Below are 12,494 nucleotides of genomic sequence, written 5' to 3'. Positions count from 1 at the left end.
GGGTAATCTTGTCTCCATTTTACTCATCCTATTTTTAATTTGTTTAGTATATGTCATTATTCACTGTACATTCATTTTTATATTTATTTTAACACCATAGAAAGGAGAGAAGCGTGATGATATAGCAATTTTCGGTGTGATGAACCTTAGCAATTGTACAATTTTCATTCACAAATCTAATTTTTAATAGAGTTTATGTGGATTCCAATATACTTTTTGACTGAATGTAAACTTGTCCAAATTAGCACCATTCAGTTATTGAAATTAAATATTCATATTGTAGTCCAATTATTGACCCTTAAAAAAAGGTTATCTAACTATAAATTAGGTGTACTGTGACTCTTCTATTGACAATCTCTATAAATAACTGCGGCTACAATGTGCTATTTCCAATCCAAAGATGTTCAAAGAATCCAATAACATAGCAACAGAAGAAGCTGCTCCTGTCGGAAATGTGGCTGTGATTTTCGGGGTAACTGGGCTCGTCGGAAGAGAATTAGCCAAAAAGCTCATCTCAAACTCCAAATGGAAAAAGGTGTATGGTATAGCTAGAAGATATGAAACTTTTCCTATCCAAAATCCCAAATATAGTTTCATATCATGTGACTTACTTCTACCTCAAGAAACACAGAAGCAGCTCTCTGATATACAGGATGTGACACACATGTTTTGGGTCGCTTGGGCTGGTCAATGTCCTCTAGACACCAAACAATGCTGTGATCAGAACATGGCTATGATGTCCAATGCCTTAAATGCCATCCTTCCGAATAATGATGCGCTGAAGCATTTCTCACTCCAGACTGGAATGAAGCACTATGTCTCGCTGCAGCAAGGAAATAGCAGTATCCCCGACAAACAAGTTCGTTTCTACGATGAGGGTTGCCCCAGAGTAGGCGAGGCCTGTAATTTCTACTATGTTCTTGAGGATTTACTAAAAGAAAGATTAGCGGGTGAGGTGGCATGGTCTGTGCTAAGGCCAGGATTGTTGATGGGAAATTCAAATAGGACTATGTACAATGTTGTGGGTAGTCTGTGTGTGTACGGATCTATATGCAAGTATTTAAATCTGCCTTTTGTGTTTGGTGGGACAAGGGGGTGTTGGGACGAGGCGTGCATTGATGCATCTGATGCTCGGCTAGTGGCGGAACATCACATCTGGGCAGCTACTAATGATGAAATAGGGTCAACTGAAGGTCAGGCGTTTAATTCAATCAACGGCTCGAGTTTCAGTTGGAAGGAGATATGGCCAATGCTTGGAAAGAAATTTGATGCGCAAGTGCCTCAAGATATGTTGGTGGAGGAATTCTGTTTTGCAAAGGAAATGAGTGATAAGAAGAGAGTTTGGAAAGAGATTGTGGAGAAGGAAGGTTTAGTGGAGACAGAGATGGAAGATTTGGCTAATTGGGAATTTGTGGATTCTTTGTTCCGATGTCCTGTCAAACTGCTGGGAAGCAGAGCAAAATCTGATGGGTGGGGTTTTACAATGAGATGCAAGACATTAGATTCTATTTTGTATTGGATTGATTCCATGAGAGATCAAAACCTAATCCCTTAATCCTTTCTTCATCATTACCATTATTTCCATTCCGATTTTCATTTCCATATCGAATATTTAGTCCTAAACCCATACTAGTTGCTTTTCAATTTCCAGTTTATTGTTCTTGACTTGGGAAAGAGAGCCAGTTTAGAAGCTTATGTCCAAACTCTCACTCTTATCTTATGGAGCAAGCCATAGCAACTCATGCGCTGGCTTCTCCATCTTTTTCACTACATTTAAGTATTGACCAATTTATTTTTCATTCATGCCATTGCCAGCTACACCTTATACATTTCTTTAGCTGTAAACATAAATATTTACTGGCTGGTACTAATGTTTTTCCTAAACTATTATTCCAATCATCTCCAAACAATTAATATAGACCTTTTTTTACTTTGTTAGAAAGAATATACTTATCATTTTCCAATCGTTGCTTATTATTAATTCACACACATCTATTTCTATTATCTCAAAACAACTAAACGTTAATATTTATATGGGGAATAGAAAACTACTTGTAAAAATTTACTAAAAACAATGTGTTCTAGGCTAAAGATTAGTCTCCATCCCAGTCTCTCAGACCACCCTTTAGCATAGTCACAACTCAGCTGGCACCAAAATGAAACCTCTGCATCACAAAAACAAACTTATTTATAATTGGCAGCAGACTTCAATTTATAGTTACTTAACCTAGTCATTACCATAAATGGGAAAAAATTACTATTTGTCAATCAAACTGATATTTTATATAAATATTTGGTGCAGTTTGATTTTCATTTTATGTCTTATAGAATGATTTGGTTTAAAATTTCATTGAATAAAATCGAACCAAGTCCGACCTGCACACCTCAAATATATGGACTATGAATAAAGCGAGTAAGAAATATTATGATATAAACTTATTGTACCTCGAATCAAGTTCCAGTTATTTTCTCATGTGATTTCCATCAAAATCCGTTGCTCATCTTCTTTGGAAGTTTAGAACTTTGATAGAGAATGCAAAGACGGAAAAGAAAAGGATACAAAAGCCAAAAAGAACTGCTACTGAAACTCCAACCATACTGGTTTCATAGCCAAAATTAACTTTCAAATATTCTTTGACTGTGCCTTCAAACCCTGGTCCTACTATAATTTCCTCAACATCACTAAGCTGAGAACTAATAACGCCTTGCAGAGTCCAAGCAATAGGGCAGATGTAATAGAACCATATCCACCATCCCGGAATTTTCTGTAATAGAATAGTAGGAAATAATATCATTAAGAACCAATGTTGGTTGAACAGATAAATTTCTAAAGATGGCCCCAAAAGCAATAATTCGCTAACATGTCTTATTTTTTAATCCATCAATTTATTGACGTAGGAAAAAGATATGTTCTAACTACTCATACAGGATGAGAAAAAAATGCATTTTAATTATCTCCATAAATTCAGAATACAGTAGGCCAATTATGTTCTATAGTAAGTATCAGATGAAGCAAAACTTTGGGATTCTAGAGTTGGAAAGAAGCTGCCTAATGAATCTGCATACAATTAAGAGTTTGAAACAGTAATTTATATGAAGAGAGTACTTACCGACATGGGGATAAGGAAACCTGAGAGAAGATTCCATAAAGAATAAAATGCGGACGAGATAACAGCTGCCATGTGTTGATTTGGCGTAAGACCAATGGCCATCATGCCATAGAATGTGAAGTAGGTGAATGTGAGGAACATGAACAACAAATAGAGAAAAAATTTGCCTGCAGGATCACAGATGTATTCAACATCAGTAAGTTTTGTTTTCATCAATTTAATCTATTCTAGAGGGATATGAAGAAAATACTTGATGGGTATATATTTGGATCTTACCAGCTGTCGTTTCAAAACCAATCATAAAATATGTGATGAGCCCATATAAAACTGTTTGCAAAATGATGTATGGAATCTCCACAAGACCCTGTCCATAAAAAGTTTTATCATTATTCATCACAAATCTTTCTGTCCAAACTCTTCACTGCAATAACTATAAATGCATCTACTCATACCTGGGCTCCTGCATAGGCTAACGGAGAGTACATTCCAGCTGCTTTTTCTCTGTAGAATACGGTCCTCTCGATAGAAACTATTGGCTGTACTGAGGAAGCATTATTAACCCCAAGAAACATGCAGGCAGAGTAAAGTGCTCCCATTACCACAAACAAATCTTGAGTTGTGTCCCTGCCAACAATTCAAACATTGAGTTGTTTAATATCTTTCAAACACAGTCTTGACACTGGATATAATAGTTAAATATCTATATTACACCACTTAGAACATATTACGACTACCTCATTAAGCTTATCAACGTTCAGGCTAGAGACCAAGGAGAATAAAATAAGACGAAAAGAAAATCAAAGAACTCTGTGCAGCTTTTTTAAATAAATTCCAGCAAAACTAAATGTTGATACTTGATATGTATTTACCTTTTGCTGCCGATATTCCAAAATACTGAGCCCAAGATGAAGGCAGCTAATACAGTAAAAAATAGCCTCACGACATTGTATTGGGGACTTCTCCAATATACAAGATTTTCTTTCTTAAGGCAAATACAAAACTGAGTCAGAAAATCTTGAGCATAGGTGGAAGCAAAGTTTAGTTCTTTTGAGCCAGCAGGGGGAGTACTGTAATGCTCAATCGAAGCTTCCACTCCCCTGAAGCAAGGACGAAAAAAATACTCATGTTAAATCTAACAAACTGTACAGGAAAATAATGATAACTTGCACAAGATCTTGCCTTTAATTTAACAAGGCATTAATATGGGTACCTGTATTGCTCTGACTTCTTGTACAACTCGGTAAAGTCTTCACCAATCCTCTCTTCAACAATAGGTGCAGTAACCTCAAGCATCCAAGTTGCTGGGTTGTAACCATCAGAAATAGGAGGAACTCCTTCAATACCCTATACGAATTAAAGGAATGTAAGGACCATGATATTTTCCCCCCCAACAAAGACAAATCTGATTCTCTGACGATAAGTTAACATGATACCATATAGGATCGTCAAATATGAATTGAATATATAAAAGCACATTATCCAAGTGAAGTAAATATCTAACTATAAAACTCAATATATAGAAACATGATGAAATTGAGGGTGATAAAGAATCTAGACTGTAAGGAAGAGCAAAAGTTAAATTTAAGGCTTTTGCTATAATTTAAAATCTCTACACTGCCGATTGTGGTTGAGAGAATGTCTAAATCTATTCTACAACTAACAAGAACTCTACTGTCTATACTGGAAAAATTTGATGTATTCCTCTTATTTATTTTTAGAAAATGAACTTTGAAGTTAGATAATGCAGTTTGACCTGAAAATAGTCTATCATTATCTGCGAGCGAGTCCCTAGCTTCCCTCCATATATGACTCGGCCCCCTCGTTTCATGAGAAGTAACTGTATATCAAAACCCAAATATAACACACTTGTCAAGAGGCTAATGCCCAACAGATATAGTTTTCAAATTACATTATGATGACCACAGAACAATAAACCAACCTCGTCGAATGCTTCAAAAATGTCAATACTAGGTTGATGGATGGTGCAAACTACAGTTCTGCCAGTGTCAACAGTATTACGGACGGTTCGCATCACAATAGCGGCTGCTCTGGCATCAAGTCCAGATGTAGGTTCATCCATAAAAATAATGGAGGGATTTGCAACAAGCTCAACTGCAATTGTCAATCGCTTTCGTTGTTCTGTTGATAAGCCACTGCTACCTGGCAAACCAACCAACGCTTGACGTAGAGTATCCAGCTCCACCAGTCTCATTACTTCTTCAACGAACTCCTGCAGCTCATTGTCGTAAAATTCTTAAAATAAGAGGAAGCAAGTATATATTTTCGCCGCATTCCATGAGCAAATAATTATAGTACTCACATGTCTTTGTTCTCTGGTTACATCTTTTGGAAGCCGAAGATTGGAAGAAAACCAGAGAGACTCCTCAACTGTAACTTGAGGAGAATGTATGTCGTTTTGCTCAACATAACCAGAAATTCGAGCAAATGTGCGTTGCTCTTTTGGGTAACCTGATATTTTGACATCCCCTTCAATATATCCCCCGGTTTTCCTTCCAGCAAGCACATCCATCAGAGTCGTCTTCCCTGCACCACTTGCCCCAACTAATGCAGTCAGAACACCTGGTGAGAATACTCCACTCACATTTGACAAGAGCTGCAACTTCTTTTCTGGTACACCCTGTTTGCTCATTTCCTGATAATACCATGTGAATAAAATTTATGTTAGTAGATCAAGGGAATGAAAACTGCTGCAACTATTTATAATACTACCTTTGGCATGTCAACAAAATAATTGACATTATGGAAAGTCATTGTCAATGGCTGAAATGGAAGGATCATTCCCTTTTTTCGGCTTCCCTCCACGGCAGATGCCTGATTCAGTTCAAGCTCCTGACTGCCAACAATTCCTGCAGGATCTTTTTGTGTGGATTCATCGGCCACCGTTTGGGTGTTTCGAGGAGCTATGATACAATAATGACGTAATAAGAGTTAGGTTTATCAAAAAACACTTGGTCAATGTAAAAGCCTAAGATCTCTTTTCAAACTTACCGTTAAGGTAAGTCAAAGCCAATGTCACTATGATGTTGAAAAGCAGAGTGTAGCCCCACAACGCTCCAACGCCAATCCAATACCAATCATCGTTCAAGGGTAGACTATTGGCTTGCATAATATTGAATCCAATTGTATTATTCCCAATAGCAGATGGCTGAAAAATGTTGCCGTCTTTTAATTCTTTTGCTATTGTTATGGATAAGCAAATGCAAAGAGTGAGTTTAATTCATAGGCAATACAAATAGCGCACCTTCATCCACCGTTCGGCACCGAATTCATTGACAGAAATTGCCCGCTGACCATATGTTAATGGTGAGAGCCAGAAAGCCCAAACCCACCATGGTTTGATTGAATCTGATGCAACCACAAACAACTAAATTACTACTGAAAGAGTGACCTTGAATCATCATCAATAGAGATATGTGACGTACCTTTAGGGATAATAAATCCACCCAATAAGAATATAATTAATAAAGCAGCCGATCCAAATGTGTTGGCAACGACCATATCTCGCGCTATTGAAGCCATCGTCCGAAATAGACCCAATGCCATTTGATGCACCGAAAAGAGTAAAAGCATGAAACGAAAGAACCTGCAACAGAAGAAAGGGCAGCTGATGAATATGGGAAAACGAGAGTGAGAATGCCAACAAAAAGAAGTATAACAACGAAAGATAACCTGCCAGGTTCCGGAGTAAAACCAACACTGTAGTACACTACGCAAGACCATGCAAAAGATTCAATAAAAGAGTACGGTAGACGAAGAATAAAACTGACTACAGACCACGCCCATCCCGGATGAAAATTATTATCTCGTTGCTTAAAGAAAACTGGGAGCCTAAATATCAGAAGAGATAATTCAGAGAATCCATTGAACATCATGTGCACCAGTCCAAAAAAGAGACATGATAGGTAGAGACGTCCGTTATTCTCGTCAGTGGGATGCAATCTTGTCCGTAAGAAAATTGTGCTGGTTATGCCTCCAACAATACAGACCTGAATATAAGAAATAAAAAACATAAAAATTGAAGGCATTGAGTCGAAATTAACATTACGTGCTTCGGAGATGATCACACACTACATTTTGGCATACACAGACAGACAGAACTTTCTGTAAAAAAAATGAAATTTCCTATTGAGACAGTCAGGAGTAATCAGTGGGAGTAATTTCACAAATCAAAATCAAGAAAATGTTTATTTGCACGTGTTTCATTGCAGTCCAATTTGTAATCTGCAAATTAATAAAGACAATTGAGAATAATAAATCATAAGACAAGCAATACCTGAAGTGTCCTAAAAACATAAAGAAACCAATGCCGACGGATGAGCAAGACTTCTCGATCAAAGCATGCTTTTAAGAGCTCCCATCTTGGAACAGCAAATCTCGTTTTCGCCAGAGCCGAAGGATCGTTTTTAGCTTTGTCTAACGGGACAGAAATCATAGACTCCACTGACCTTCCGAACCTAGATTCTTTGAATGTCCTTGCAATTTCTGGTACAGAAATGTATTCATATGGTTTTGAATGATCAGCCCAGTACTGTGCTTGATCTTTTTTTGAGGTGACCTGGAAAAATCCATGTTAGCAATAATTCGTTTTTTGGTTGGAGTACCACGAATTGGAACGTGCGTTCCAATTCGCGGTTCTCTGGAGCACCAGAAACGCTTTGGTACGCGTTGTGGTGCTCCATGTGAAGAGTTCCCATTATTGTTGATAGAAAGAAGAAAAAGAGTGAAAAAGTTGCAGAAGTAAGGTGAAGAAGAAGAAGTAGAAGCGGCTGAGTGTTATTTTATTGAATTCAGATATTAAACTCATAGGGTTTTAATGTTTTGGGCTTATGGGTTATGGGCTTATTAAAATAAGCCTCATAAATAGCTGTCAGTTTAAATTTATGAAAATACAAACTCTAAAGTTAATAGATAGCTGTCAATTTAAATTACTACTTATTTCAGAATTCAAATAGTTTCACTATAACCAAAATTTATATAATTGATGCCTAAAAAATTGAAAACACACTTATCAATAACATAAATTGCTAATATGTACTGCTAAGAGCATCTCCATTGCATGTTGTATTTTTTATGCTATTTTTAACACAAAATAAGATAAAATGCTACATATAGCACATATTATTGAAATTCACTTCATTGCAAAATGCTAAATTAAATGCTAAATTTATAATTTTATAAGTGATTATCATTATTGATGGCAAATCTGTGAATAATTTACATATAATAAAATTTGGCATATGCTAAACTTTCTAACAAAGTTGGCACAAAGTTTAGCATATGCTAAATTTAGCACATGAAATAGAAGTGCAATGGAGATGTATTTTTTATACTAAATGCTAAATTATAGCATTGTGAAGTAATTTGGCACTAGAGTGGAGATGCTCTAATATTTTGCAAAATATTAATTTTAGGTAAATATATGACAAGCGTTCCGAACGTACCAACTAATCCTACCCCCAACGTACCACAAAAAAATAAACTAACGTATTTCGTTCGGATTGGGATTCTCTCAAGTTCATTTGAATTTGAGGGGGTCATGTTCACGATCTACATCATTCATTATAAAATGAACGATGTAAATTAATTTAATTAAAATTGTGCTTTTTTGATATACACCGTTCATTTTGTAATGAACGGTGTAGGTCGTGAACATGACCCCCTCAAGCTCATTTTGAACTTGAGGGAATCCCAATCCATTTCGTTCCCGTTCCACGACCCGAAACGCACCGCATTCCGGGTAACACTGAGCAAAATATTAAAAGTAACAATGAACTGAAATAGCATCTCATCAGGATATATATACCTCTTGAAGAAAGTCTGCAACACCCTTACGTGGTGGTAATCGAAATCCTAATGATTCAAAGAACTGTAAAACTTCTGTTCGTGGACCTTGATATACCATGTAGCCTTCTGATAATAGCACTAAATCATCAAAAAGATCAAATGTCTCAGGTGGAGGCTGAAGAAGAGCCATTAGTACTGTTCCGTCCATTTGGTGAACAAAGTTTCCTAAACACTTGACAATTTGATACGTTGTGGAACTGTCAAGACCAGTGGATATTTCGTCCATCAATAAAGTTTTTCTCGGCCCAACAATCATTTCTCCTGCGATTATCAAATGCCAAGAATTTTACACCTAGTAGTCGAAATTTTAAGTCTTATTCTTTTTCTGCAAGTAACAAGACGGCAAGGGAGGGGAAAAGCAGACATATATAGAGATAAAAAGAGAGAGAGACCAGTAGTAACCCTTTTCCTTTGACCGCCTGAAACACCTCTCAGCATATCATTGCCAACCACAGTATCTGCGCATATATCAAGACCAAGCACTTTTAAGACATAGTCTGTGGAAATACTGTGCTTTTTACCCGCGACAGAAGATGCCTGTTCAACAGTTAGTATATTAAATTAGGATAGACAAAACATAAGTGGATAGAAAAAACCCAAAAACAGAACTGCTGGATTTATAACTATGATACTAACCTTCATAAAAGCATCAATCTCTGGACTGGGGCGTATGTTCTGCTCCTTTTCTAGACGGATCAGGTCATTCATGTATGCTGGGAGTAATGGAATCAACAAAATATTAATAAATGTAGAAGCATTTGTATTCGGCTCATCTTAGTTCGGTATAATTTCTTAGATTAAGACATATCACTTTGAGAATTAACTGTACTCATTGTTGCTGTACGCTAAACAGTTCAATTAATTTGAAGTTGGTAAAAGAAACATTCACATTATTTCAATATTAACTTCAATTTAATTTTGAAACTAAAGGCTTTCCATAGCTGAAAGAAACACCAAACCTGCAAAACCTTCACTTGCACCTTGACAGCTAGCAGCAAAATCAAAAGTTTCACGTACAGTAAGCTCCGCAATGTGATTATCAATTTGGCCGATGTATGCAGAAGTCCTTCTAACGTGAAAATCATCAAGCTTGTGGCCATTGTATGTAATGCTTCCGGTTTTCTGAAAATATCACAAAATGTTCATATACTGATATGTAAAACGATTGATAGAAAAACACTACAATTTATTATTCAGAAAGTTGATGAGCCAACAACTGGCTAACGGCCATTTGTAAAAAAAAAAAAAAAAAAAAAAAGTAATAGAGGGGTTACCCGTGATGCTCCCCTGTATAAAATTGCACCAAGTAAGACTAACCTTTAAATCCTTGTCAAGTTTCCCAGCAAGAGCTAAAAGCAAAGTTGATTTGCCAGAACCTGGTGGTCCTAGGAGCAATGTCATCCTACATAAACCCAAACAACAGATGAAACCCATGGAAAGGTAAGTTGATTATGGAATCATTTTTCAGATAATGGACAATTAATAATCTACCATACAGGCAGATTGAACACAAAATTTCATTAAAATATAAATTACCTTCCTGGCTTTATTGCACCACTGATATCATTCAATATAGTTAAAGAATGCTTATTAGGTCGAATTATCCGCAAAAAAGTTAGTACATCCTGCATGAAATTCAAATGCATTATCAGTTGGCGATTCCGTCATCAAATTACAAATAATTGTACCATGCTTTAAGAATATAAAAATCAAATAAGGTAAACGATACTTGACCTCAAAAGCATCTCTGACGACATTAACCAAAGTAGGCAAAGCTCTTGAGCCTGTTCTCACATCTCCAACAACATTCAACCGTTCAAACCTCACTTCGATCTTTGCCACCTCGATTCCGACTCTGTAATATTCACAGATATATAAGTTGCGATATTATACACACACAAATATAATAAAATCAGAAAACTACATATGTATATGAAATTTTAAGATCTATTTCAAAACTATTATGATCATAAAGTATTATGCACTTGTACCTATCGAGACGTTCTTTGACACCAGAAAGAAGTTTATGATTATCTTGAGCATTAGTAGCCAAAGCTTTTTTAACAAGAAGTTCCCGACTCGGAGCATCAAGTTTAGTAACGTCAATTGTCTCCGTTCGTTTTTCAGACGGAGACGTGAACGAGCGTCTCAACAAGGCAAAGTTACCTCTCTGTTGAGACGGTAACCTAGAAATGGCTTCCCATAGTAACTCATCTTCGTCTTCTTTCACTGAATCCGCATTGGAGGGACGAGCAAAGGACTCTCTGGAAGGATCGATTTGCAATTCTAGAAACTCCGTGCCGTTCATAGCTGCAGCCATGGCTGCTAGGTTTAACTAACAGAATTGCAGCGCTTTTTGAGGGAGGAGAGAGTCAGGTTTTTTGAATGCGGAAATTAAAAATATCGTTTCGCTAGGAGATCCCCTCTCTCTCTACTTCTTCCGCCCTTTATATATGTTTCATCACACAGTATCTCCTTAGCTGTGATATTCCCCGGGAATTTTTGAAGCCGCTTTAAATGCCTAAACTAACCTTGTGTTTCTTCGATTACGCACGCCTCGCCTGTTTACACTTGTAACTGCACCTATCATTTGGGGGGTATTTAAGGTATTTCTACAGGTTGTTGGTTAAGGATCTAGAAAGGTTATTTATAAACTTACCGTTCTGTCTCACTTTTACTTTTTACTGCTACCCGTTCTGTTATCATTTTACGCTTTTAGAATCTGAAAAGTTGTTTCTTATGATTCGACACGTGAAGAAGCTTCTTTTCTTTTTTGCACTCTGTTGCCTGTCAAATTCACTCAACCACACGGTCAAATTAAATCAAATGGCATCATTAAAAATGGAAATTGTTTAATTACATAATTTATATATTTATATTAAATTAATTATTTGTTTGGATTTTAAATACATGATATACATGACGTGTTTTCAATTATGAGACTACATCTTCAAACATTCCGCACATATGCACTAATCTCATTTGAGCCGGATATAGTCTCTAGTCTCTAGTTTTAAACGGCTTCACACATGAATATAATTTAAACCCGCAAACTCATTTAAGTCAAGAAAATACCTTATCAACTCGTGTGTTTTGAATTTTAAAATATTATTATCTTTCATTTAAAGATCTCATTTCCTAAATTATAAAAATCTAAATCAATCCTTATAGTATACTAATCATATATTGCTCTAGTATTTTATTTATTCAATATATTTTATAAATTCATTAATTTTATATTCAAGTCAAACATAAAATCTATAAGTATGTGGATTTTATATCAAATAAATTTAAAATTGAGCAAATTATTATAAGATTCCCCATATATGTATTATATAAACAGCTTGATACCCCTAATCTGAAAATCCTATTCAATAGTTTCTCACTTTCAATTTTGTTAACCATTAGATCCTTCGGTTAATTTGAGATATCAAATTGTTAACGAAATTGAAAGTGAGGTACCAAATTGTTTGAAATTGAATCAAATCATTAATAAAATTAAAAATAAAGGACTAAATC

At 36.0% G+C, this 12,494-nt stretch overlaps 2 protein-coding genes across 2 annotated transcripts; one reads left to right on the top strand and one right to left on the bottom strand.

Annotated features, from left to right (window-relative positions):
• Positions 1 to 335: 335 nt before the first annotated feature.
• On the top strand, positions 336 to 1,799 carry LOC126686366 ((S)-8-oxocitronellyl enol synthase CYC2). The gene has a single exon (XM_050380405.2). The coding sequence runs from the start codon at positions 401 to 403 to the stop codon at positions 1,553 to 1,555; it is 1,155 nt and encodes a 384-aa protein (XP_050236362.1). The 5' UTR covers positions 336 to 400; the 3' UTR covers positions 1,556 to 1,799.
• A 100-nt stretch (positions 1,800 to 1,899) lies between these two features.
• Positions 1,900 to 11,392, bottom strand: LOC126686364 (ABC transporter G family member 31). The gene is made up of 24 exons (XM_050380403.1): positions 10,967 to 11,392; positions 10,710 to 10,830; positions 10,512 to 10,600; positions 10,293 to 10,377; positions 9,935 to 10,097; positions 9,612 to 9,688; positions 9,368 to 9,512; positions 8,935 to 9,236; positions 7,405 to 7,686; positions 6,801 to 7,117; positions 6,554 to 6,714; positions 6,373 to 6,476; positions 6,120 to 6,276; positions 5,841 to 6,031; positions 5,431 to 5,763; positions 5,050 to 5,340; positions 4,864 to 4,947; positions 4,321 to 4,454; positions 3,980 to 4,207; positions 3,563 to 3,734; positions 3,387 to 3,474; positions 3,111 to 3,277; positions 2,446 to 2,765; positions 1,900 to 2,165 (listed from the first exon to the last, which is right to left on the bottom strand). The coding sequence occupies exons 1-23, from the start codon at positions 11,293 to 11,295 to the stop codon at positions 2,499 to 2,501; spliced, it is 4,287 nt and encodes a 1,428-aa protein (XP_050236360.1). The 5' UTR covers positions 11,296 to 11,392; the 3' UTR covers positions 1,900 to 2,165; positions 2,446 to 2,498.
• Positions 11,393 to 12,494: the final 1,102 nt, after the last annotated feature.

Source organism: Mercurialis annua, linkage group LG6 (genome assembly GCF_937616625.2).
Source record: "Mercurialis annua linkage group LG6, ddMerAnnu1.2, whole genome shotgun sequence".
Lineage (NCBI taxonomy): Eukaryota > Viridiplantae > Streptophyta > Magnoliopsida > Malpighiales > Euphorbiaceae > Mercurialis > Mercurialis annua.
The sequence above is the reverse complement of the archived record's forward strand: the minus strand, read 5'-3'. Positions and strand labels throughout refer to the sequence as shown.

Bases quoted from the DNA above. Each gene is read 5' to 3' on its own strand.
- LOC126686366 (XM_050380405.2), top strand. From the start codon at position 401: ATGTTCAAAGAATCCAATAACATAGCAACAGAAGAAGCTGCTCCTGTC.
- LOC126686364 (XM_050380403.1), bottom strand. From the start codon at position 11,295: ATGGCTGCAGCTATGAACGGCACGGAGTTTCTAGAATTGCAAATCGAT. The intron at 10,098-10,292 runs GTTAGTCTTACT...TGATATTTTCAG, and splicing joins AACTTGACAAGGATTTAAAG to AAAACCGGAAGCATTACATA. The intron at 3,475-3,562 runs GTATGAGTAGAT...TTTTATGGACAG, and splicing joins TAGCCTATGCAGGAGCCCAG to GGTCTTGTGGAGATTCCATA.